Source organism: Anarrhichthys ocellatus, unplaced genomic scaffold, assembly GCF_004355925.1.
Source record: "Anarrhichthys ocellatus isolate YVR2014 unplaced genomic scaffold, GSC_Weel_1.0 scaffold6, whole genome shotgun sequence".
Taxonomy (NCBI): domain Eukaryota; kingdom Metazoa; phylum Chordata; class Actinopteri; order Perciformes; family Anarhichadidae; genus Anarrhichthys; species Anarrhichthys ocellatus.
In genome coordinates, this window is record NW_022280036.1 from 532,179 (window position 1) to 556,262 (window position 24,084).

Genomic DNA, 24,084 nt, shown 5'->3' on the forward strand with positions numbered 1-24,084 from the left:
AAATGCATTCTACAAACTGAATGGGAATCCTCAGCCCTTACCCCCACCCCTCCGAAGCCTTGTGGTATGAGCCTTTATGTTGGGTGCATTCACTGGTGTTTATCCTCTCCAGGGCTGTAATTGCTGGGAAATCGACTTGGCCAAATCGTATATATGACGGATTAGCACGCACTTCATCGCCTTGGCTATTCACGATCTCTCCAAATCCCTGCTCTGTTTCCCTCACAGAAGATAAAATACTACATCTGCATTTGGGTACAAGTCAGTGGGTGGTAAATTAACCTACACGCTGATTAGCAGATTTAGGGCTGCCTTTCACAGTTGTTTTTTTTGTCCCTGATAGGCTCATGTAGAATGATTTTCAGCATGGTATGGTATGGCTGTCAATCACCTGCTCGGCGTCAGAGAATGAGGACAAAGACTCAAACACACACCGGAGCGGCCTCTCCTGCTCCCTCCTTTCTGGGTTCTCTCTTGTTGTCAGTTGCAGTTGGGCGGGTTGCCAGACTCTGCCGCCTGTCTTTCGACCCAGGCTCTCCCTCTGTGCTCACTCGCTCGCTCTGTCTCCGTATTGTTGGGTCAGATGACACATGCAATTATAGCCCGTTTCATTAAAGAAGTACAGTGATTCGATTTGACACCAAGGCTTTGTGGAGAAGCTTATCCCCGGCGGGGGCTTATTGACCAGCGTGATGGTGGTCCTGGCAGGAAGCAGGTGCTGGCGGGTCAAGGAAGAGGAGAGAGGGGAGGAAGACGATGCCAAAAGGCTGTCAGTGTACGGGCAGAAAGAAAACCGATGATGGTAAAATAAGACCGTATCTGATAGACACCTCATACTGTGTGTGTGTGTGTGTGTGTGTGTGTGTGTGTGTGTGTGTGTGTGTTTTTGTGTTTTTGGCTTGTTTGACAGGACATCTGCAAGTCGCTGTGGTGTCATCGCACAGGGCACCGGTGCGAGACCAAGTACATGCCTGCTGCAGAAGGCACCAGCTGTGGACCTGACATGGTGAGGAAATAGTGCATAGGGTGCGTACAGAAATGAAGAAAGTTCACAGGTCATATATTTATACGGTCCAACATGGACTGTATATATGGAGTGTCTTCTTTGAAACACAGGAGAAAATGAGATTCAGCACACTCTTGGATGCCCCTATGCTGGATAAAACATGAAAAGTGCCCTTTTTATTACATTTTTTATTTACTTCCCACTTACAATATCGCATAGTATCAATTCATTTAACTCTTTCCCCAAATGCTTAACTATTGCTTCAAACTAATTCCGAGTGAATAATATTTATGTGAGAGAAATTGAGGGCAAACCTTAAATTTACTTTCAAACTATGGGTTGAATTGATTCATCACAGTTTACAGATCGACTTACTTAGATGTGATGTGCTTGTTGCAGCTGTGAGTCCAAACACATTTCCTGTGTAACGGCAGATTATTACCGACATTTCGGTGGCTTAGATAAATCAGCCTTTGTTGTCGAGATGTCATGGTGTTCCCAGATCGCTGTAACTAACTACTTCAGTGAGTGTAATATTATAATAACTGTTGGCTGTGAGTGGCTGTGAGTATAACAGCCAAGCTGTGATGAATTGCAATCATCCTTTTAAGTTAAAGTATTCAAACTTTCCTTGAGCCAAAGTAAATCTTGGCTTAAAAAGGTAGCGCAGACGGCTGGTGTGCCTGCATGTACCTGTAGAAGCATGTTTGCGTCTCCCAGCTGGACGGAGAACGGCCGTACCTCTCCACATGATCCAAAGATGATATTTAGAGAGACGGAGAGGTGGTGATGTGTGTGAGTGCAGTGTTGCGCTTGGATCGTGTGTTTTGGCTGTAGCTAGAGAGTGTAGGTGTCCAGGTGTGGTGCCGGGCATTTGTCCAAACCAGGAAACTCAGGCAAGAGGCCCGGGCCGACTCTCAAGTTCTGATAAGAGAGCTACTTCTGTGCGTCTTTTTCCTCATCCTTCGTTCCCTTATCTCTCCTTTTTCTCCAGTGGTGCCGGAGGGGTCAGTGTGTTAAATATGGGGAGCACGGTCCCAGGGCGGTCCACGGCCAGTGGTCGGCCTGGTCTCAATGGTCTGACTGCTCCAGGACCTGTGGAGGAGGGGTCATGTACAGGGAGCGCTCTTGCTCGAGCCCAAGGTATCCACGCTTGCACACACTCACACGATCATCTGATTCATCGACTCCTTTTCAATTCTATCAACGAGCCAAACAGATGACAAAGTGATTCATGTTGTCATGTAGCTGCTTCTACAATGAAAAAATTGAGTTTGGGCCCAAAAGCAATTCTTGAAAGACTCATGTCCCAAAATCCTTCCTTTCTGAACACCTGAAAGCGCTGTCTGCCAGGTAGCTGTCAGCACAGACATGCAAACACACACACTGTACATGCACACCCACACGCACACACACGTACATACATACAAGTACCAGATAACGGCTCTCATCAGTCAGGCTGACAGTCCAGACAGACAGACAGACTATGTCTCCCCGTTTTCTCTGAAACGTCTCCCTTTGCTGCTCACTCACACAAACATAATTCTGCAGACCCAGATCCCACAGTGCATATCTCTTTGTTAGCAAAAGCATGTGAGAGATCCTCAGTTTTACTGTTGTTTCCTAAATCCCTTGTTGTTATCCATCAGAACAATCTGGAGATTTATTGGATGTTTTTAGCCTCTATTTCACTTTCATACAACAAATACATATTATTAGAAATATGAAATTTACATTTTTTCTGTCACAATGCTATGCACAGTTGATTGATTGTCATTGTCTGCAGAAGCCAGCCAGCACCGACAACACTGGCCCTTTAAATCTGAGGATGTCTGCAATAGGATATTTAGAGAATGGATTCATTTCCAGATCATTAATGCCATTTCAGCCCCTCTTGCCTTTTTCTGTGTGGTATGTGTAATCAATAGTCGTACAGAGCATACTGACATTATGTTGTTGTTTTCCTTGAAAAATGTGTGTTTATACTGGTAATTTCCCCCGTACTGTAACTCAGGAAGAGTCATGATGGGGATGGGGAAACCAGTTAACTGTGATTTTATTTTCACCTGTGGAAGCCATGGCCGATCAACAGGAAACAACGTCAACACAAATTCCTAGACAACCCCTCTGTTTTTATATTTGTGTTTCTAGCGAGCTGTCAAGAGAATTTGAAGCACTCCTGATATTTAATATTTAAAAACTGAAGATGAATTGATTCCTATAACTAGCGAGAATTTGGCTCAGCTAATGTGAAGCGAATTTCATGCTGTTTGAGGACAAATGTTTCACTCCATAATGGAGCAACCTGTTGCTCTTCAACAATTAAAAGAAACAGCATTGCCACCAACGCAGAACTCGTATTCATGCATGAGCACACACATCCACACTTACAAGGATTATAAGGATTATGACTGATGCCTAACATCCAAGGCCACTGCACCACCTTGATTGGTGGATTCATCTCATAATTCATCACACAAAATCTGCTGTTTGGTTTGTACTGTTCATGAGTCCAATCATTTCGGAATTAGTCATAGTAGGTTGGATCATAGTGGCATGTCACATCCAATCCTATGTGTTTCTCTGTGTTTAAGTGGGACACAGTGGCCCTCTTAATTACTGCTGCCCCTGCATATTGTATTTCAACCAAGAAGAGTCTGCACATGTGACCTGAATTTCAGAATGACTTCATACCATCCTCTTTTCATCTAACACAGCCATTTACACAGCCTCTATGTTTGTCAATCAAACACACCTGAACAATATAATGCTCTTCAATAGTCATCCTTTATTTTAAAATCAATTAGTTCACTTCAACTGCATTGATCTCAAACTCCTCAACTTACATTTCAACTGCTTTGATCTTTAACTCTTCAATTGACATTTCAACTACCGGCTCCCACTTTGTGTAAGTAGCAAATGTACCTGCGCCTTTCTGTTAAAATGAAGCGTGGTCAGGCGCATTGTTGGCGCATTGCTATCTTAAGGCAGCAGAAAGCGATTGTGCCATTGACCAATAAAAACCTGGTCTTAAGTCTATGGCGCATATTTAAAGGAGACATTATTCAGAGAGAAAGATGTTCCTACATCCAAGTTCAAAACAAAAAAATATTGTGTCAAACATTTCATTTCCTGCACTTTGCGCAATTTCAATGCACTAATTTAAAGTGGAAATGTTTTTATTTATGTGAAGGGAAAAACAAATTCCTCTGTCACACACTAGGAGGCTTCCCCCACACATGTATTTACAACAGTATGTGTCATAAAGAGTCCACGAGTGCTTTTTTATGCCTCGTGTGGAAGGTGCACACACACCTCAGTCTGAACTCCGCGTCTCCCCTCCTCATCCCTCTGTGTGTGTGATTCTGGGTTGGTGTGAGAGTTTAAATGTGAGGCTACTTCAAAGTTTGCCTGCCCTCTCCCCCTAAACGGCTGTGTTTTGAGCCCTAACTGCAAGCCAGCGCGTTATGCAGCCTGCGGATTCAGGGCCCCCTCCCGTCAATGGACAATGCCCAAAACACACCTGTTATCAATTACGAGACTAAATACAACCCATTTGGCCATTGCGCCTGACTTTGTGCCCAGATTCTGCACCATTTAAGCACTTACACTTAAACTGGATGTTGAACTTCTTCATCACTTCCATTTTAACTACCATTTCAACTTTTTTCAGTAATTGTAAATTGACTGCCAACTATGACCTCAACTCGTTCAGTGTTTCAGCTATTTGAAATGTTAAAATAGTTTTTACTGTGTTTCATCACTGCTTACTTAACAGCCGGGCAGACACTGATGTAGATATTCCGTCCGTCACAGCCGACTCGTCTCTTAATCCTTGTGAGGGATCAAAGACCAAAAGGGTTCAGAGGCAGACCGGCCCTCATATGATACACATTATACACCAGAACTGGCACACCAAAAAGGGCCACAGAGTCCTTTAAACCAGGTTAGCTGTCAAGTTCATTTATCATTCCTGTGGTACTAAAGAGTGCTTTGTAGCAGCAGCTGCTTAAAAATGGGTTGGAGCTGCTAAACGGAGAGTTACGGGGTCAGTGGGACAGAAAGGGGATAGATGGAAAGATGGGGAGGGCTGAATATTTATTCCAACAATGCCAAGTCATGATAGCATTTTCAAAAAGATACAATGGGTCAACTAATTGCCAGACCCCTCTCATGTGAAGACAACATAATTAGTCTGGTGTATGTGTTATGGTATCTCTTCCCCTCTGTCACCATCCTCAACACATTCTTCCACCAGACCACACTCAGACCGTATCACAACTGCTGCATGTACCACTGAGTCACGTATTAGTCCCTGACTCAGAGTGTTTGTCCCCAGTAATCTCTGCGATTATTTTGGCAGGGCTCTTAATCTGAGCAGAACAAGAAGGATTAGCCCGAATTTTCAACCCCAAACTCAACTGTCTGGACACTATGGGTGCTATTCATCAATGACACAATTTAAACATATAGTTTATTGTCAGACTTGCAGTATGTGTAGATTTATAAATGTATGGGAATCAATGTCTCGAATTTTTGTCAAAATCTAATAAAATGTTTGGAAATTGACCATACGGACATGACAGCTTCTTGTAGGTTTTCACCTCCGCCCTACTATAACATCTTCACTCAGCAGGAACAGTCTTAGAAATCCTTTCATTAGATTCTGCACAAACTCATCCATTTTATGAGTCCAGCATGTATCTTTTGGGGAGTCTTGTAAAAGAGTTCTATTGGCTCAGCCTATTACAGACGACCCATCGGAGTTGCTCCCAGACAGAAAATGAATCTTCTCCATCCCTCCACTTCCTTGAAGACCACCTGCCAGATCAAACGCGGTCAACCTAATCCTCACCAACAAGCCTAGGAGATTAGGTTCACAATCTTGACCTGGTTTTGATAGGAGCACATTTTGTTGCACACTCCATTTGAAGCGAGTGGGGGGGTAGGGTGAGGAGGCGATGGTTGGTGTCTCTCGGTGGACTTGTAAAGGGGATTTGCTTGGCCCGTTGCAGAGCAGCAGAATAAGGATCTATTTGGGAAGTTATGAGAGAGGCGGGAAGGGGGGGGGGACTCAAGGAGAAGACAAGACTAGACATGATGACCTCTGACCTGCAGGAGTTCAGTCTCAGCTTCTATCGCTGGGCAGATTTACCGGCCTCCCGAGGCATTTAAGCATCCTTAAGAGCCCTGAGGGCTCCGTTGGAGTTGGGGTGTAGAGACAGAAGAGGAATGAAACAAAAAAATGTAAATTTGACATATCTGGTTTCTGTCTTATTCTTGGAAGTAGATTTACAGTTGCAAAGATAATAGATGATCTAGGGAGAGGAGAGGAGCGGAGAAAGACAAAGAAGAAAAGAGGTTGAGAAACCAGCAGGGTTGCGAAACTCTGTCCATAATCCAGGAATTGCATTCAACTTTCTCAAGTAGACTGTCCCTCATCCATGCTCGTCTATGATCAGAAGGCCTTGACTGATGCAGTATACAGTGTAGTCCCCCACTGGCCTGCCGTAAGCACATTACCATATGGGCTGCATTTGTCTGCAGCTAAGTCTTAATAGGTTCAGGCCTACGAAAACCTGGGCCAAATTCCCCCCCCCCCCCCCCACAAGGAAAACGAGATCAGGACCGAGCAGATTTACACACATACACACACACACCTTGAGGAGCTTGTTTGATTGAGTCCAGGTCTGAATGCAGGGGATGAGCGGTTGGAGTTGAATAAAAATGCAGTGAAACAACATGCAGTTTTTACTACTGATTGTGGCTGACATTCGTTTATTTCAGACAATACTGTTGCACTGGTGCAAGAAATAGTAAAAGAAATATGCCTCCAGTTGCATTCTCCTGCTGGCGTTAACCGTTTAATCGTTTTTTCAGTTCCTTTTCCAAAAGTGGTTCATTACGCTGCAACACTTAGCGAATTGTTTTTATTGGACGTGCTTGATCAGCATGGTTCCCCAGTCTCTCTGTGTGTGCTGACCACTTTGGTAAATAGCTAAACTCAATTTTCTCTGCTGGTGGTTGAGTTGGAATGCTCGGCATGAGTCTCGAAAGCCTGAGAAGTCAGACGTGGCATCCTTATATTCACTAACTGTCAGGACTGTGCTTCTCTTTCTCTCTCAAAGTGGTGATTGCTTTTATCCCTTTAAATGGCATATTAAGTCTCCATTACCTGTTTATGTTCTGTACCAGCTATTTCCCTGTGGTTAAAGAAGCGTTCATTTGGTATGGTGTGGAAACATCTGAAATGATGTGCAAACTTCTCTTTGACAGTCCCATTAAACCAACATGATCTTTAGTCCTGCTTAAAACTCTAATAACCTGGCACGACATTGGTGGATGAGATGGAATCATTTTAGTGAGTCAAGGCAGCATATTTGTTATGGATGAAAGGAAACGTAACAGAGAAACTGTTAAATGTTACCATCTTGGATTTTATTATGTTCTTCTCGGCTCGTCAGTCACAATGATTGGGACATGCCGCTGTGCAAGGTTCCCTCTCGAAGCCTTCAAGATGCTCTTTTAAGTTTTCTTATCAACACATAAAAGTTTACATTTTATTTTTGTATGAAAAAAAAAAAATGTAAAATATAATTGTATGTGAACCTTTTGTTCACTGATAAAACAATCCACTTAAACAAATTGAGTGTATATTTGAGGTGTCATTAACGTGTTGAATGCATTTTCTAACTCAAAAAAGCATTTGCTCAGTTTTTTTTCAATATGTGGCAAATGTTCGTGGCAGCACGACCTCATACCTAAACGACAGAATAGGTCAATTGTCAAAGTCTCCCAAAACAACAGATATGGCCATTGGAGAGAACTGGCGACAGGCACACGTTGTGAAACGGTCGCAGTTTTAAACACAAAGTTAACCTGGTAAGTTAAGTAAGTTAACTTAAATACAAAAGTTTAAATAAGCCAACGTTGACTTCACAAGGGAGATTAACAGCGGTATCCTGGGGGAAAGTCTTGTGTTTGTATGACCCATCCATTCACCCCGATCTCCTCACTATGCAAACTTTTTCACTCTTTGTACTACATCACCTGACTTCCTTCTTTGGGTGGTCTTGTTCCCTGATCAGCTGGTTTCATCTTGTCAGTAGAGCTGTATATCATTAGGGAACTTTGATCAGTGCGGTAGCTGTAATGATTTGTGATTGTCTTATTGATATATTGGTATAGTATGGTTATGATCAACAGACCTGTAAAACTTTTCTTCTCCTCCTCCTCCTCATTCTTCTTCTTCTTCTCTGTCTTCGTCCTGTCTTCCACCCAGGCCACAGAACAATGGTAAATTTTGCTCGGGCTCCAGCCGTCTCAACGAGCTGTGTAACACTCGGCCGTGCCCTCTTAACTCAGTGGACTTTCGGGCCCAGCAGTGTGCCGAGTACAACAGCAAGCCCTTCAGGGGCTGGTACTACAAGTGGAAGCCCTACACCAAAGTGGACGGTAAGGTCATCAGTTTATGTAAGACCGAACACGTACAAAGTCTGTTCTGTCTTGTGGTTCATTGCCTCATTTGCCCGGTTATTTTTCTTCTCTCTTCTTCCATTATTGAGAGATCTTTTTGTATCATTTTTCTTTCTCTATTGTAAAAAGACACAGTATCCAAGGACTATGAAGACATCTCCACTGTATTCTTGGCACGTAATGCGCAAGAAAAGAAACCTCATTGTTCAAAGTACATGGCGCTGCTAAATACACAGAGAATTTCAGTATGCTTAATGCAGGCTTTTTCTTGTCTTAATTCCGTAGATCCTTTCATTCTGAACCCCGCTGTACTCTGCGAGGCCTTAATCTTTTTCATAAAGTGTTTCTGTAATGCCAACCTCTATTTACTGCTGCAATGATTAGGGCCAAAAAGCTGGAGGAAACTATCACTCTGTGTAATGTGCATGGGAGACATGTAGCCACCTGCACCCTCTGACACAGGGGGGATGGATTTAAAGAGGAAGCCTACGGGCCAGCTTTGTTACACAGAGCGAGGGAGAGAGTGCAGTGGAGGGGAGCAGTGCATTTGGCCGTCATCCCAGGCCTGTTTAAGCTGTTGATGAATGGGAGGTGATGTCGAGAGGAACAGATTCTGAACTGCCTTCTGGGACCTTGGGCCAAGTCACCTTCACCGTCATTTATTTTAATCAAAGACTGCTGTAGAGACTTGTCTGTGATAACTGATCTGAACCACATAATAAAACTGCAGCCGCACGTGAATACCCCTGGGTGCATTCATATTCAGTTCCTGTCTTTTCCAATTCAGCTTCATCAGGAGCTGTGCATACTGCGTGTTTAACAGGTTGCAGCACAGTAGCCACACTTTGAGTTTACCAAGTCATAGAAGAACTTGTGAATCAGTAAAATAAAGTGCCATTCCACCCAAAAGTTGCACTTGTTCCTGTTGCTACCCGTTTTTTTTTTTTACTATTACTGTATGTATCTATATGTTCTGTGTGCAGATGAAGACATCTGTAAGCTGTACTGCATTGCAGAAGACTATGACTTTTTCTTCGCCATGTCTGGCAAGGTGAAAGACGGCACCTCCTGCTTGGACCACAAAGGGGACGTCTGCATCGATGGAGTGTGTGAGGTACACTGTCTGCATGGAAAAACGTACCGTTTCGACTTTTTTCAGTTGCGATACCCATACCTGGGCTTTGGTTATCGGCTGATACTGAGTACCGATCTGATATCAGTGTTTATTTAATAGCCCATATCAGGCTTGACTTAAACAGTGCATTCCTTTGTAAATCAAAATGTAACAAATAAATATATAGATGTAAATGTAATAGTATGGTTTGATTAAAACGAGGCAGTCATATTGTTTGCCATACCCGCAGTCATTTAAGGAGTAATTCTTGCCAATATGACATATCATTTCTTATAATATTCACGAGGGCATTATAATAAAGACAATTTTTGTGTCCCAGCATGAATTTACTGCAGCATGTTAAATGCTGCAGTGAAATGCGTGCGAGCAGGTGTTAACAACCCGGCTAATGAAGTGTAATTAGAAAAATATCCCTCAATTTGTTTCAGTATTTTTTGGGAGGATTTCTTTGAACAAAACAACTCTAATGTCTCAATTTTATTCCATATTCGTCTTTTCTTCACATTCAATCTTTGAGGTAATGCTGCATCACCCCACCATCGCTATATTTTCCTTATAAACCAGATGTCAACTGGTTTATAAGTTGACAAAAAGTAGTTGTTAGTTGATTCCTCTTAATTCTATGTCTGTCCACATTCATGGCATGTGTGTGTGTTTTTGTGTGTGTGTGTGTGTGTGTGTGTGTGCAGGCCGTAGGCTGTGACCAGATCCTGGGCTCTAAGGCCTCTCTGGATGCCTGCGGAGCCTGTAAGGGAGACAACTCCACTTGCAGGTTCTTCAAGGGCCAATACACCCTTCAGCACAGAGCCAACGGTAAGCCTGTCTTTGTTTGTTGTGTGTCTGTGCATGTCGGCTAGCATAAACTTCTGCAAGACAAAGGGAGACTTAAGCAGACAAACAGAGACATATACAAAATCCATGCACATACAAATGCATCTAATCCCACTTCATAAAGGACGGATTCACTTCACCCAGTAGCACACATGGACACGGAATAAAGTCAAGCACATGATGGGGTAGAGCCGGGATGGTGGTGTGTGTACGTGTGCATGGGTATCAGGAAGAGTGAGAGAACAGCAATAAAGAATTATCTTGGCATGATTCAGCCTTGACTTTCTTTCCTTATCCTTTTTTCCCCAGAGTACTACTCCATGGTTGCAGTCCCGGCCGGGGCACGAAGCATTCAAGTTCAGGAGATGGAGGTGTCCACCAGCTACCTGGCTGCCCGCTCCCTCAAGAAGAAGTACTACCTGACCGGGGACTGGACTGTGGACTGGCCAGGGAAGTTCCACTTTGGTGGGACCGTGTTCGACTACCAGCGCTCTTTCAACAAGCCGGAGAGCCTTTATGCTGCTGGTCCTACTAATGAGACGCTGGTGTTTGAAGTAAGCCGCCGCTGCCGAGTGATGTCCGTTCGGGGCAATTGACAGTGACAGGGTCCCTGGCAGAGCTGCCGCGCCTCTGTTTTTTTTATACGTCTGGATATGAATAGGCTTAGATGAAAAAAGAAGTTTGGAGTGGTAGGGAGAAGCGGGGTGGTTGTAACTGTCTGCGGTGCCTCTGTGCGATGCTAATTGTGTTCGGTGATTGGTTACGTCAAGGATGATCTGGGGATGGGTGGGTGGAGTGGAAGGCATTAATCAGATAAATTGGGGGGTTCAAACCGCCTGTCCTGTGCAGAGCAGCCCTCTTTGTGGGTTGAAAGAAAGAGACTATAAGGCTAAAAAGTGGAAGAAGAAGAAGACAAGAAAGGTTCGTGACATGTCAAGGATTAATTAAAATCAAAGTCAACAGTTTAAATGGTCGGTTCACCCAGAACAAACAGTCAAAGGTAATTTAAGACAGTAGTCTCAATAATCAGCTCCTCCCCTCAATCTTTGCCACCCTGGTGACTGTCCATTAAATGCAATCATGCTGCTTTTAAAATCCACTTTGCAGTCTGTCTGAACACAGTGTAAATAATTCAGTGCTATTCTCCAGAACATTTTAGAGATATCTGAAAGATAATAGATAAATCTGCATGGACAGATACTAATAAGGTTAAGTGAGAAATTATGTTTTGTGTAATTTAGTCGAACCAATCCCTTCAGCATCAATAGAATGGACAATAATGCAGCCACCAGAAAGAGGGGGATGTGGTACAGTGAGTCTAAATCAGCCTTTGTGCCACTTTCACCATTCAGCTCAGTCTCACATGGTAGAAGCCTGCCCCTTGTTTATATGCAGTGCAGTTACTTGGTCCTGCCGGCTCCAGCGTAACACACTCACGTGTTTGTCCACGTACACACACTCAAAGCCATGTATGTGGCCCCCATCGCTGCTGATCTCAAAAGTGCTTTGCTGCAGCCGTGTGATTCATGGCTAATAGAGCGAGAGTAAAATCCCTAAGTCAACTGCCCCGTTAGAGGCAGGGAGGAAAAGTATGAAATGAGATGGTTGTTTTGAGTGAGATGTTCTGCATAGTATGCACATGTGATTTAAGAGCTGATGGTCCCTTTTTTTTTTTGCCCGACTTTTGTTATCAGTGTCAGAAACCGGAGCTCCGAGGGGAGGACAAGTCTTTACCCATCCTGAAGCAGCAGAATGTGATGCTGGACAGGCCTATCCTCCAGAGAGGAAAACAATTATTCCACAAGTGACTGAGTCATTATCTTTATGACTTTAGGGCTTAAGTGAATGGTGGTGGGATGTTCTTCTCACATAACTTTGTCAGCGAAAGCATTTATTTTCTTTTGAACTCTGAACCCTAGGTGTGGAAACAGAAGTGGAAACCAGGTGAAGAGTAGACATGTGGGTTTTATTTCTCCTCCATGGGTGAAGTGGTAGTCGTGTAAAAGCTCTTCTCCCCTCCGTCCCTTGGGCTACTGAAATACTGCGGTTAAAGCAGGAATGATTGGCCTGTGAATCCAGGAGGGATATCAGTGTGAAATATCCAACGTCCTTACTGGTCACTTGTTAGACCATCGGGAAACATCTAAATGTTTGTTCTAGCTATTTTAGAAAAGAGACTTCTGTTTGTGGGCAGTTTAGACGAGCAGCTGCTGTAGTTGGCATTTGAACAGCCCATTGTTGTGCAGACTAGTAACAACAATCTAGAAATGTCATTCTCAAAAGACGTGGCAGGGTAAATTTTATGATAAGTTCTGAGAGTTTTGCAAAAAATTCTGCTTCAGCAATTTTTGCATTCTGCAATGCCACAATCTTGCTTTCACTGAGCGAGAGATTATTCAGTTTTGTTTATTTTTTAGACGGAAAATCTTTTTTTTTTTTTTAGGACTGGAAATCAGTGTGTCAGTAGGTGGGACAGTTTGTTGGTCCACACTGAATTATCTCAACTGCTATTATATGGATGGCCATTAAAATGACATGAGACACATCTCATCATCTACTTGATGGATTAGCACAAAGTTGAGACAAACGGGAGCCCAGGTTTATGATGAAATAACTAATGCCATTCCCATCAGCCTTGGCTGTACTTGTGGGTGATGCTGATTAGCCAGTAGTAGCATGCTAAAGAAAGATGGATAACATGGTGAACTAGAAAATGCATTTCCTGCTGAAAATGCGTTGGAATGCTGAAAGCTGAAATGAATTGTAAAAAAATTGCTGAAAATTGAGAAATGGGAGACTACCTGTCTGAAAAATGTTGAAGCCCGAAAGCATTTAAACTGCACTGCTGAAAACCCTTCTAGTTGAAATGTCTAACTATGGTGTCTGTAGCTGAAAGTATGAGGAAGAAGAAGGCTTTGAAAGTTGAAGAAGTTTAACAGGATTTGAAGATTTTCTCCATGGAGATCCCATTCAAAACAAAATTGCAAAAAGCTTAATTTTTCAAAGAATTTAAAGATTACAAATATGAAAATTCATATCACCCCTCTCCTGAAAGAGCTGAACATTTTGATATTCAAACAGTTTCTGTGGCTTAAAAAATGTCAGCAGTAGTGATATTGGTAGTAGTAGTAGTACTAGAAGTTGTAGTTGTAGTAGAAGTATTATTAGCAGTAGAAGTATTAGTAGCATTAGAATAAGTACTAATAGTAGCAGTAGTGATATTTGTAGTAGTAGTAGAAGTTGTAGTTGTAGTAGAAGTATCATTAGTAGTAGAAGTATTAGTAATTAGAAGAAGTAGTAGTATCAGTAGTCGCAGTAATAGCTGTAGTAGTGGTCGTAGTATTTAATATAACAGTAGTAGTAGTAGTAGTAGTAGTAATAGTAATGGCAGTATTTGAAGTAGCAGTAGTAGTAGTACCAGTAGCAGTCGTACTAATAGCTGTAGTAATATTAGTACTGGTAATAGCATGAATAGCAGTTGTAGTACAAGTAATAGTAGTAGTGGTAGTAATAGCAGTAGTGGTAGTAATAATATTGATGGTAGCAGTAATAGCAGTAGCAGTAGTAGTAGTAGTAATAGTAGCAACAGCAAAAGTTGTAGTAGAAGTAGTAGTAGTAGTAGCAGCAGTAGTAGTAATACTAGAAATATTAGCAGCAGTAGTAGTAATTGTCGCAGTATCAGTAAGAGCATTCATTATTTCAACAAAAAAGCCAAATTTTGAGTTTGACGTTTAAATACAGTTAATCCATGGGGCTTTTATTTTGAAAGGGTGGGGCTGGGTGGGGGAGAGAGGAGGAGGAGACAGAATCAGAAAGTATGAAACACACAAACAGAGGTTATTAAATGACAGGCTTCATCACAAGCATTCCAGTTAGAATTCACTCTGTGGGGCTTTTATTTTGAAATGGGGTGTTGGGGGGGGGAGGAAGAGATGGACTCATAATGTTAGATAAACACAAACAGGTTATTAAATGTCAGGCTTCATCACAAGCATTTCAGTTAGAATTCATTCTGTGGGGCTTTTATTTTAAAATGGAGTGTGTGTGGGGGGGGGGGGGGGCCTGTAAAAAGCTCTAAGACCTGAATAACTGTATGAGAGAGAGAGAGAGAGAGAGAGAGAGAGAGAGAGAGAGAGAGAGGAGTGCATGTGAGTCTGTGTGTTTATCAACATCACTAATTAGCTTAATCAGAAACACCTGTGTCCTTGCAGCCTTTTCATGGAGATAAAACAGGGAAACACCTCTCAAACAAATCCTCAACTCCCATAACCGTAGCTCCTATTGTTCCGATATTAATAAATGAGAGGAAGGATGAGTTGAAGAACAGATCCTGTAAAAATTGTGTCTGTAGTGTAAAAAATGTGGCTGAACTGGTGATCTAGAAATGGGGTACCGTGCTCTGTGGAAGATGTTTTTGAAGCAAAATGTAACATTGGTCTCTATGGAGCCGAAAGTTGGTTTTCCTCTCAATTACAGGCTTTTGTGTCAAATGTGTAAATCTGTGGGATTCCACAGTCATTTGTCTACGACAAGGACAAGATTAGCTACTTCTCCATCAAAAATTATGCATGAAGAGTGAAGATTGTGGACACAGTGGCAAAAGACAAATGTTTTTTCACAAGAATCTCAAGCTGCTCTTCACTCTAGCGGTGACATCACGCACTCTAAGCTGCGCAATACACACCCATTATAAAGTCATAAAAGGACTGAAAAAATCATAAAAGTTAAATTGCTGCAGTTCAAAAAGTGTAAAAGATATCAAAAAGCTGAATCATGTGGCAATACCTAAGGGTTTTCTCAACATTTTAAAGTTGAAATGGTGTCTGTAGCTGAAAGTATGAGGAAGTAGAAGTATTTGAAAGTTGAAGAGGATTTGAACATTTTCTCCATAGAAACCCATTCAAAAATAAATGTGCAAAAAGCTTAACAATTCAAAAAGTCTAAAGGTTAGAAATATGAAAAGTCATAGCACACATTAATGAGCTGAACATGAGCTGAACATTTTGATAGTTGAACGGTTTCTGTAGCTTAAAAAATGTGGAAGGAGTTAAGTAGCAAAATACGGGCGGAAGAAATATAAGAAGTTTAACTAGAAAATGCATTTCCTGCTGAAAATGCGTTGGAATGCTGAAAGCTGAAATGAATTGCATAAACATTGCTGAACATAGATATCCAATTTTTAAAAAATTGCAAAAAGCTTAATAATTCAAAAAGTTTAAAGATTACAAATATGAAAAGTCATATCACTCCTCTCCTGAAAGAGCTGAACATTTTGATATTAAAATGGTTTCTGTGGCTTAAAAAATTTCATCAGTGGTGATATTTGTAGTAGTAGAAGTTGTAGTAGAAGTATTATTAGTAGAAGTATTAGTAGCATTAGAATAAGTACTAGTTGTAGCAGTAGTGATATTTGTAGTAGTAGTAGAAGTATTATTAGTAGTAGAAGTATTAGTAATTAGAAGAGGTAGTAGAAGAAGTAGTATCAGTAGTCATAGTAATAGCTGTAGTATTGGTCGTAGTATTTAATATAACAGTAGTAGCAGTAGTAGTAGTACTAGTAGCAGTCGTACTAATAGCTGTAGTAGTATTACTACTTGTAATAGCATGAATAGCAGTAGTAGTAGTAGCAGTTGTAGTATAAGTAGTAGTAGTAGTAGCAGTTGTAATATAAGTAATAGACTACTATTACTTATACTACAACTGCTACTACTACTACTGCTATGGTAGTAATAGCAGTAGTGGTAGTAATAATATTGATGGTAGCAGTATAGTAATAGTAGCAACAGCAAAAGTTATAGTAGAAGTAGTAGTAGTAGTAGTAGCAGTAGTAGTATTACCATATTAGCAGCAGCAGTAGTAGTTGTCACAGTATTAGTAAGAGCATTCATTTTTTTTAACAAAAAAGCCTAATTTTGAGCTTGTTTAAATACAGTTAAACCATGGGGCTTTTATTTTGAAAGGGTGGGGCTGGGTGGGGGGGAGAGGGGGAGAGGAGACATAATCATAATGTTTGACACACATAAACAGAGGTTATTAAATGCCAGGCTTCATCACAAGCATTTCAGTTAGAATTCACTCTTTGGGGGTTGTATTTTGAAATGGGGTGTGTGTGTGTTTGTGTGTGTGTGTGTGTGTGTGGGGGGGGGGGGGGCCTCTAAAAGTCTCCAAGACCTGAATGACTGTATGAGAGAGAGACACACACACAGAGAGAGAGAGAGACACACACAGAGAGAGAGAGGGGAAGGAGTGTACGTGCGTGTGCCAGTGCCTCTCTGTGTTTATCAACATCACTAATTAGCTTAATCAGAAACACCTGTGTCCTTGCAGCCTTTTCATGGAGATAAAACAGGAAAACACCTCTCAAACAAATCCTCAAAACTCCCATAACCGTAGCTCCTCTTGCTCCGATATTAATAATTGAGAGGAAGGATGAGTTGAAGAACAGATCCTGTAAAAATTGTGTCTGTAGTGTAAAAAATGTGGCTGAACTGGCGATCTAGAAATGGGGTACTGTGTTCTGTGGAAGATGTTTTTGAAGCAAAATTTAACATTGGTCTCTATGGAGCAGAAAGTTGGTTTTCCTCTCAATTACAGGCTTCTGTGTCAAATGTGTAAATCTGTGGGATTCCACAGTAATTTGTCTACGACAAGGACAAAATTAGCTACTTTTAAATCCAGAAATTATGCATGAAGAGTGAAGATTGTGGACACAGTGGCAAAAGACAAATGTTTTTTTCACAAGAATCTCAAGCTGCTCTTCACTCTAGCGGTGACATCATGCACTCTAAGCTGCGCAATACACACCCATTATAAAGTCAGAAAAGGACTGAAAAAATCATAAAAGTTAAATTGCTGCAGTTCAGAAAGTGTAAAAGATATAAAAATGCTGAATAATGTGGCAATAGATCAGGGTTTTCTCAACATTTTAAAGTTGAAATGGTGTCTGTCGCTGAAAATATGAGGAAGTTGAAGGATTTGAAAGTTGAAGAAGTTTAAGAGGATTTGAATATTTTCTCCATTGAAATCCCATTCAAAATAAAAATTGCAAAAAGCTTAATAATTCATGAAGCATAAGAGATAGAAATATGAAAAGTCATAGCATAAATGTCATTAAAGAGCTGAACATTTTGATAGTTGAACGGTTTCTGTAGCTTAAAATATGAAGGAGCAGAAGAGGTGGGACGGAAGAAATATAATAATAAAAAGAAGAATACAGATTAGTCAAACTTATTTGGAAGAGAAATACAAATGAAATTGTATAACTGTCTGTAAGTTTGTTGACCAACCTCCTGGTTGAAGTTTGACCTGCAGGACTTGCGCATAGATATGCATGTTTCCTGTGCAATGGGGAATACATAGGGACATTTTCAGGTGCACTCAAGTCTGGGTTTTACTTCCGAAATGACGTGGTTTAGATAATGGTGCTGAACTACTGCTTTGCTCACATCTGATCGTCAGACCGTTAGGGTTTCTTTCCCTGTCGTACTTCATGGAAGCGATGCCACCGCATTCACCACTTGTGAGTACAGCGTTATCATAAGCAATAGAAACAATTACCCAAGACCCAATTTTTAATAACCCTAAATATTCTATAAAGAAGAGACTTTGCTTAGTCTGACAGAGCTCCTCCTGCTTGTCCATGTGTCCCAGTCATACATCTGCTGCAGATCTGCAGATGACACGAGCATAATCTCTATAAGTATGTCCTGTAATTACAAAAATGAGAAACAGGGTTGATAGGGTGAGAAGGATGGAGAGAGGAGGGAGAGTGAGATTAAAAGATTAGGAATTCTGCAATTGAACTCTTTGAATGTGAGAAGTTAAGGTCAGGACACGGGGACTTTAACTGCAAATGGAAAGAGCCAAATGAAGGAAAGCGAGGAGGTTTTTTTTCACACATTCTACTTAACTGACGCTGTCACAAGAAAACTGAGAGAGTACGTGGGGGAGGGTATACGCATCACTCACTCACAGACCCTTACTCAGCCTGCAACTCTCCAAGAAAAAAAAAATACCGAGTAGTGTGAGTGCAAACTGTGACAAGGGGTTCACATCTGTACAGCTGCTCAGCTGGTAGGGGGGAGGAAGGAAGGGGGGGTGGTAGCTAACAAGAGGACGAGGAACATATGGCTGAGGTCTCAGAGGATACAGAGAAGGATTATTCCTTCTGAATTGACATTCTTGTGGTATGGCGAGGGCGACATCATGCCAGTCCAGGGCAAAGCATTGTGGGCCCACATGTCAGATAGACAGATGTCTGCCACATTCTAATTCATCATCATCTCATCCGACCCGATGAGTGGTGTGGTGGCTGGGGTGTGAAAACCAAGACACACTGTGGTCTGATGTACTGTAGGAACGAAGGGTCCCATCAATCACGCATCGGGGACTTGGCAGGCACATTATTCAGAGTTCTGTGAACCAAAGGAATCCAGTTTTAATGTAAAGCTTTTTAGGACAGTGCATTTGAACTGATTAAGAGGCAGAGAAGTTTTTTTTCTTTTTTTAACCACATGCTCATGTGTCTACTTTCTACAATTTTTAAGTTTCTTTTGTGAAAGTCTTCTGATCTAATTATTTTGGATTTAACAATTTACAAGTCACTCACTTTGCTTCCATCCTGCTAGTCTGCTGCCACGGCAACTCTTTGCTCGTCTGATTTTTTTGATTTTAACTGATGCACCTCATCCTGTTAATTCACAACAATATAATAACATTCTCATAATACATGTAAATAGGCATATTTGCTCAGCACTGGTGTCATCCTCTGCCACATGTTCTATCCATTCTTTATTTCTGCTTTCTGCTTTCTCATTCTTCTGTACTCTGTGCGCTTACCGGATGCCACTTCTCCCCGGGGTTAACTTGTTTGCTTTGCTAGTTCTCTTCATACATCCATGGCTGGGATCGAGAGCGTACGTGTGTATGTGGGCATGGGACGGGTCCTGTCCATGTGTGTACGTGCTGATCTGATGGATTTTTATTTATAGATATTATTCATGTTATTTGTATGCAAAATGGGTCTATCCAACCAGACAACAAATTAAACCCGAGGTAACACTTTCTACAAACCGCGGACCTGGCAACACTTTGCACTTACAAATGTTATATATAACTTCCAAGATGCATTGTGGCAGGAAACATCCAACCAGAGAGCTTTAAATGTTACTAAGTATGCTACAATGGGTGGAAGATACTGAATACAGAATTGAGGAAACAGATAATACAGTCTGCAGCTTAACTTGTTCCCAAATACAAAGATAAAGCGTTGTGAATTGTATTTTCCACTTGGCAACTTGAGGTCTTGCAAAGAAATATGGATTATCGAACCCAAATGTAGCAAACTGGTTTAGATTATAGCTTGAAAAATGTGAAGGTTAAAGTTAAAGATGAATTTATTGTTATTCTACAAAACGGTTTATGTTTACCTTATGTTCAGCTTTGTGATCCGTCATAATGCATTTGTGAGTGTGCATCTCTGTATCTGTCCTCGGCTCGCATACTGCTGATGCAAACTGCAGCCTGAGGAAAGAAGCCTGGTGGTACGACAGCGGATACTTCTGTGTCGCTTGCCCGACGGCAGCAGGGTGTTGCTGGGGTAGGTATTGTCCCAAAGTATCCTTTGGACCCTGCGTAGGAACCTAACCTCACCAATATCATGGAGGCTTTGTCAGTATGTCCATGTCACAGTATGTCCATAAAGTGATAGCAAGCATGAAGTCATTGCTGCTATCGTGACTGATTTGCAGGAGGTTTGTGGGATGTTGGTTAGTAGTATGGGGAGGGAGGGTGTTTTTCTTTGTTTTTACTGGTTTTGGTGTTTGGTTTTGACAGCTGTTGTCCCAGACTGAAGAACTAGAGCGGGACAGGTTTGGATATGTCTGAAATTTTGATTTAAATCTCCTCTTACACAATGTTAATGCTGTGGTTGATTGGGTGTAGGTTATTCAACTTTGCAGATGGCTTAAGAAAGACTGATTCGTTGTTTAGAAAGCATCAAGGGTTCAATGATCTGTAGGTCCTCTATTAAATGGATTACAAAGAATTCCAGCTGAATGTTGTTTTCATAGCTGCTGATTTACATCATTGGTGATTGTTTGGCAAAGAAGGATAGGCATAAAGACCTGGTGTGGCTTGTGGTGGTCATTGTTTCATGGCAGTGGGTTTCAGTTTGGTTGGGTGATAGCATCAGCAAAGGAAGTGCGGGTGGTTGCGGGTTCTTATTCAGTCTTATTCAGTTTACAGTAAAATAGGCCAGGGCCACGATTTCAACATCAGACGGTGCTTTATGTGCCTGGTGTGAAATTAAGCAAACCTTTGGCTCCAGTGTATATTACTGTATCAGTGCTCGGTGGTGTGAAAGAATCCAAGCACAATCTGTCTCTGCACTTGGGTTCAGAGTTACATACATTTCTCTGATCAATGCAGAATATCATGCACAGCAGGTTTCAGCATGCAAGCCTAAATCAGTCTGATTAAAGTGAAGCTTTGTCTGAGTTTTGAATGATACCTTACAGAATACAGATAACAGGACACGCTTGTTTTAGCGCAGGGGACCTGTGGACCCCCCTGGACAAAATTGTGACTGCCCACTCCAAAACTACAGTTCCTATGATACTTTAGGGCAGGGGTCTCAAACTCAAGGCCCGCCACGTCATTTTATGTGGCCCGCGAATCCGCCAGCAAAATAAAAAAAAAGTAAATTTAAACTTAGACTTGATAATAAAAATGTCCCCATAGTCTAAATTATGAGATAGAAAGTCATAACTATGATAGAAAGTCAAAATTCTGAGATAGAAAGTCAAAACTCTGAGATAGAAAGTCATAATTCTGAGATAGAAATTCGAAGTAATGAGATAGAAAGTCAGAATTGTGAGATAGAAAGTCAGAATGATGAGATAGAAAGTCAAAATGATGAGATAGAAAGTCAAAATGATGAGATACTTAAACACAGCTGTCACAGAAGCAGCTCTTTGGCTGGTTACCCTGTATTTGACATGAAATGTATTGTGAGTACATTGAACGTGGCTTTAAAACACATGAAATACTTCACGTGGGATTGTGCAAACCCTTGAAAGGATTTTAAGCATTGAACAAAGTTATTGTAATAACTTGTTTAATATTTGTCTTTGCTATTTTCTTTAATAGTTTGATCTTTGATAGAGTAATGTGGGTTTCATAACCCTAAATTAAAAGGATTTAAGTTATAATAACAGAAATGTGCTTAAATATATTTTTACATTTATATAACTGTATGTACAATATTTTTACACTTGAATAAACAATAATCAAATGCTGAGACAGTTATTTACCAATATGTTAGGAGTAGTTACATTTACACCGTCTTACAGTTACAACCGGCCCTTTGTGGGCGACCATGATGCTGATGTGGCCCAGAGTGAAAATGAGTTTGAGACCCCTGCTTTAGGGGTTGTTAACATGAAGTGTAATGGGGCAATTGAGTCAAAGAGTTGCCTACAAATTCATTCTATTTTTTATGGCATTTTGTCAAACTGGCACTATTATTTGGAATTAGATATTTGCAGTTCCTGTTGGCAGTGCACCTATGACAGTAACTAATAACTATGACTGAATTACTTTGACACTGACGAACATTTAAGATTTATTTATTACAAATTCCTGTTGCTTTTAGAACACTGCCATGCACCTGACCATTTCATCTCACGCAGTATCTTTGCCTCACGTCTGTCCCTACGCGGCCCTCCGTTTTAGTGGGATATAGTTTGCATGTGAATGCGCCTGTCTGGCTGTCCTTCCAGCTGTTCACAAGTCTGTGAACACTGTACCAACATATGTATGTGTTCGTCTGACATTGGACAGCTCTGTGATTCTTGCTACATAAACACATCTCTTTTTGCCTCCTGTCTGGAGCGGGGCCAACCATACACATGGACGAGTTTACATGCAGCAGAAGGTGATTGGTCCAGTCCGTGGATGTGCCCCAGGACTGTTGCTGGTGGATCAAACCCAGAAGATGCTTGGCTTTATAAGTTGGATGCTTGATGGTAGATTCCCCCTACTTTAGAATATACCCCAAAGAAAATACACTTGTTAAATGTCATTATGGCAGATATTGATATGGCTGTTGACAGTTGGATTTAATACTTTTGCTTTAGACAGTGTGGGGTGACTGTGGCTTACTGGGTAGAGAGGGTTGTCCGCCAACCGAAAGGGCACCGTGTCCTGTGTCGAAGTGTCCCTGAGCAAGACACTGTACCCCTAACTGCTCCCCGGGTGCCTGTAATTGGCAGCCCACTGCTCCCTATATATACAGGGATGGGTCAAATGCAGAGAATAATTTCCCCACTGTGGGACTAATAAAGGAATGTTTCTTCTTCTTCTTCTAATACAATTTGCCAAATAGATTAAGGATTAATACCCACCCAACCTGAATTTAATTGAGGTGAGCTTTAAAAGAGACATAACTGTGCTAAGCAGTTGAGTCAAAATGACACACTAGCTGACTATTCAAATTCTTCACATTGGCAGTGAATCCTCATGGTTGCTTTAATGATGGGTATGTCTGCTTTCGTTCATCTGTTAGACTCTGCTTGACTGGAATGTCCAAATAAATCTCCCGAATAGAAAAAGTTAACTCAGAATCACCAGCCCGTATAAAGGATGTGGTACAAATAAGAGCTAACGAGAATGGAAATTGTCCCTCAATTGTGCGCTCTACTGTCAAAACAAAAAGACCTTGTAATAGTGTGGTCAGCCAGTTTGGACTAGAGACGGAACATAGTGCTCCTTAATGTCTCTGGAGCCAGCTGGTTAGTGGGTAGTCGATCTAACAGCTCAGTGGGACCTCAATGGCTGAATTAGGCTGCCACGTTGTCAGTGCTCTTACCTTTAGTTTCTTGCAGTGGAATCCATAACAGATGGACCGTTTGTGTCTGCTCTCCTTTCACTGCAGATGAAGCTTTTGTTGGATATTGCATATTGTTGGAGTTCTACCAATATAGAAGAAATTACTGATAATGATTAAAGTCAAAGGCCAAACAATAATAGATGTGTAGTTTTCACCCAGTTTCACTGAGAGAAAACCAGTGTTTCCACACCAGCAAACCAAATGTTTTGTCAAAATAACTACACAACAGCACATGTGCCCACATTTTACAAAAATTACTTCTGTGTCTGCTGCTCTTAAATTTAATTTGAAATAATTAAATATGTTGATTCTAATACAGTGCGTGGCCTGAGTAGAAAGTACACGGGTATGAATTTGCCCTGTATGAATTTTGACTACAGCATGCTAAATAAAGCCTTGACATGCACATATCGATCTGCTGCTGGAATTTCATTCCCAGAATGTTCTGGGAACATTTTATTAAAAGATGTTCTGTATGTTAAAACAACACATTTTCCTGTCGTAAAACCAACATTATTGTTTCGTTCCCAGTTATTTGAATGTTCCAAGAAGGTTACTTTAACGATTCCCCATAACGTTCCATAGATGTTAAAACTGCAAGTTATGGTGACATTAAACAAACCTTATTGCTACGTTCCCAGAATAGTTGAATCTTCCTAAAAGGTTACTTGAAAGTTTACCCATAGATGTTTGAACTGGAAGTTTTTCTGATATAAAACCGTTATTGTTACGTTCCCAGAAATATAT

At 41.2% G+C, this 24,084-nt stretch overlaps 1 protein-coding gene across 1 annotated transcript in view; it reads left to right on the plus strand.

Moving 5' to 3' along the window:
* adamts18 (ADAM metallopeptidase with thrombospondin type 1 motif, 18) overlaps positions 1-24,084 on the plus strand; it is a 68,651-nt gene that overhangs the window by 21,967 nt on the left and 22,600 nt on the right. The window contains exons 11-16 of the mRNA XM_031846829.1: positions 911-1,006; positions 2,001-2,149; positions 8,289-8,461; positions 9,466-9,596; positions 10,307-10,430; positions 10,758-11,002. Of these exons, the coding sequence (XP_031702689.1) occupies positions 911-1,006; positions 2,001-2,149; positions 8,289-8,461; positions 9,466-9,596; positions 10,307-10,430; positions 10,758-11,002 (918 nt within the window). The remainder of the gene's footprint in view (positions 1-910; positions 1,007-2,000; positions 2,150-8,288; positions 8,462-9,465; positions 9,597-10,306; positions 10,431-10,757; positions 11,003-24,084) is intronic.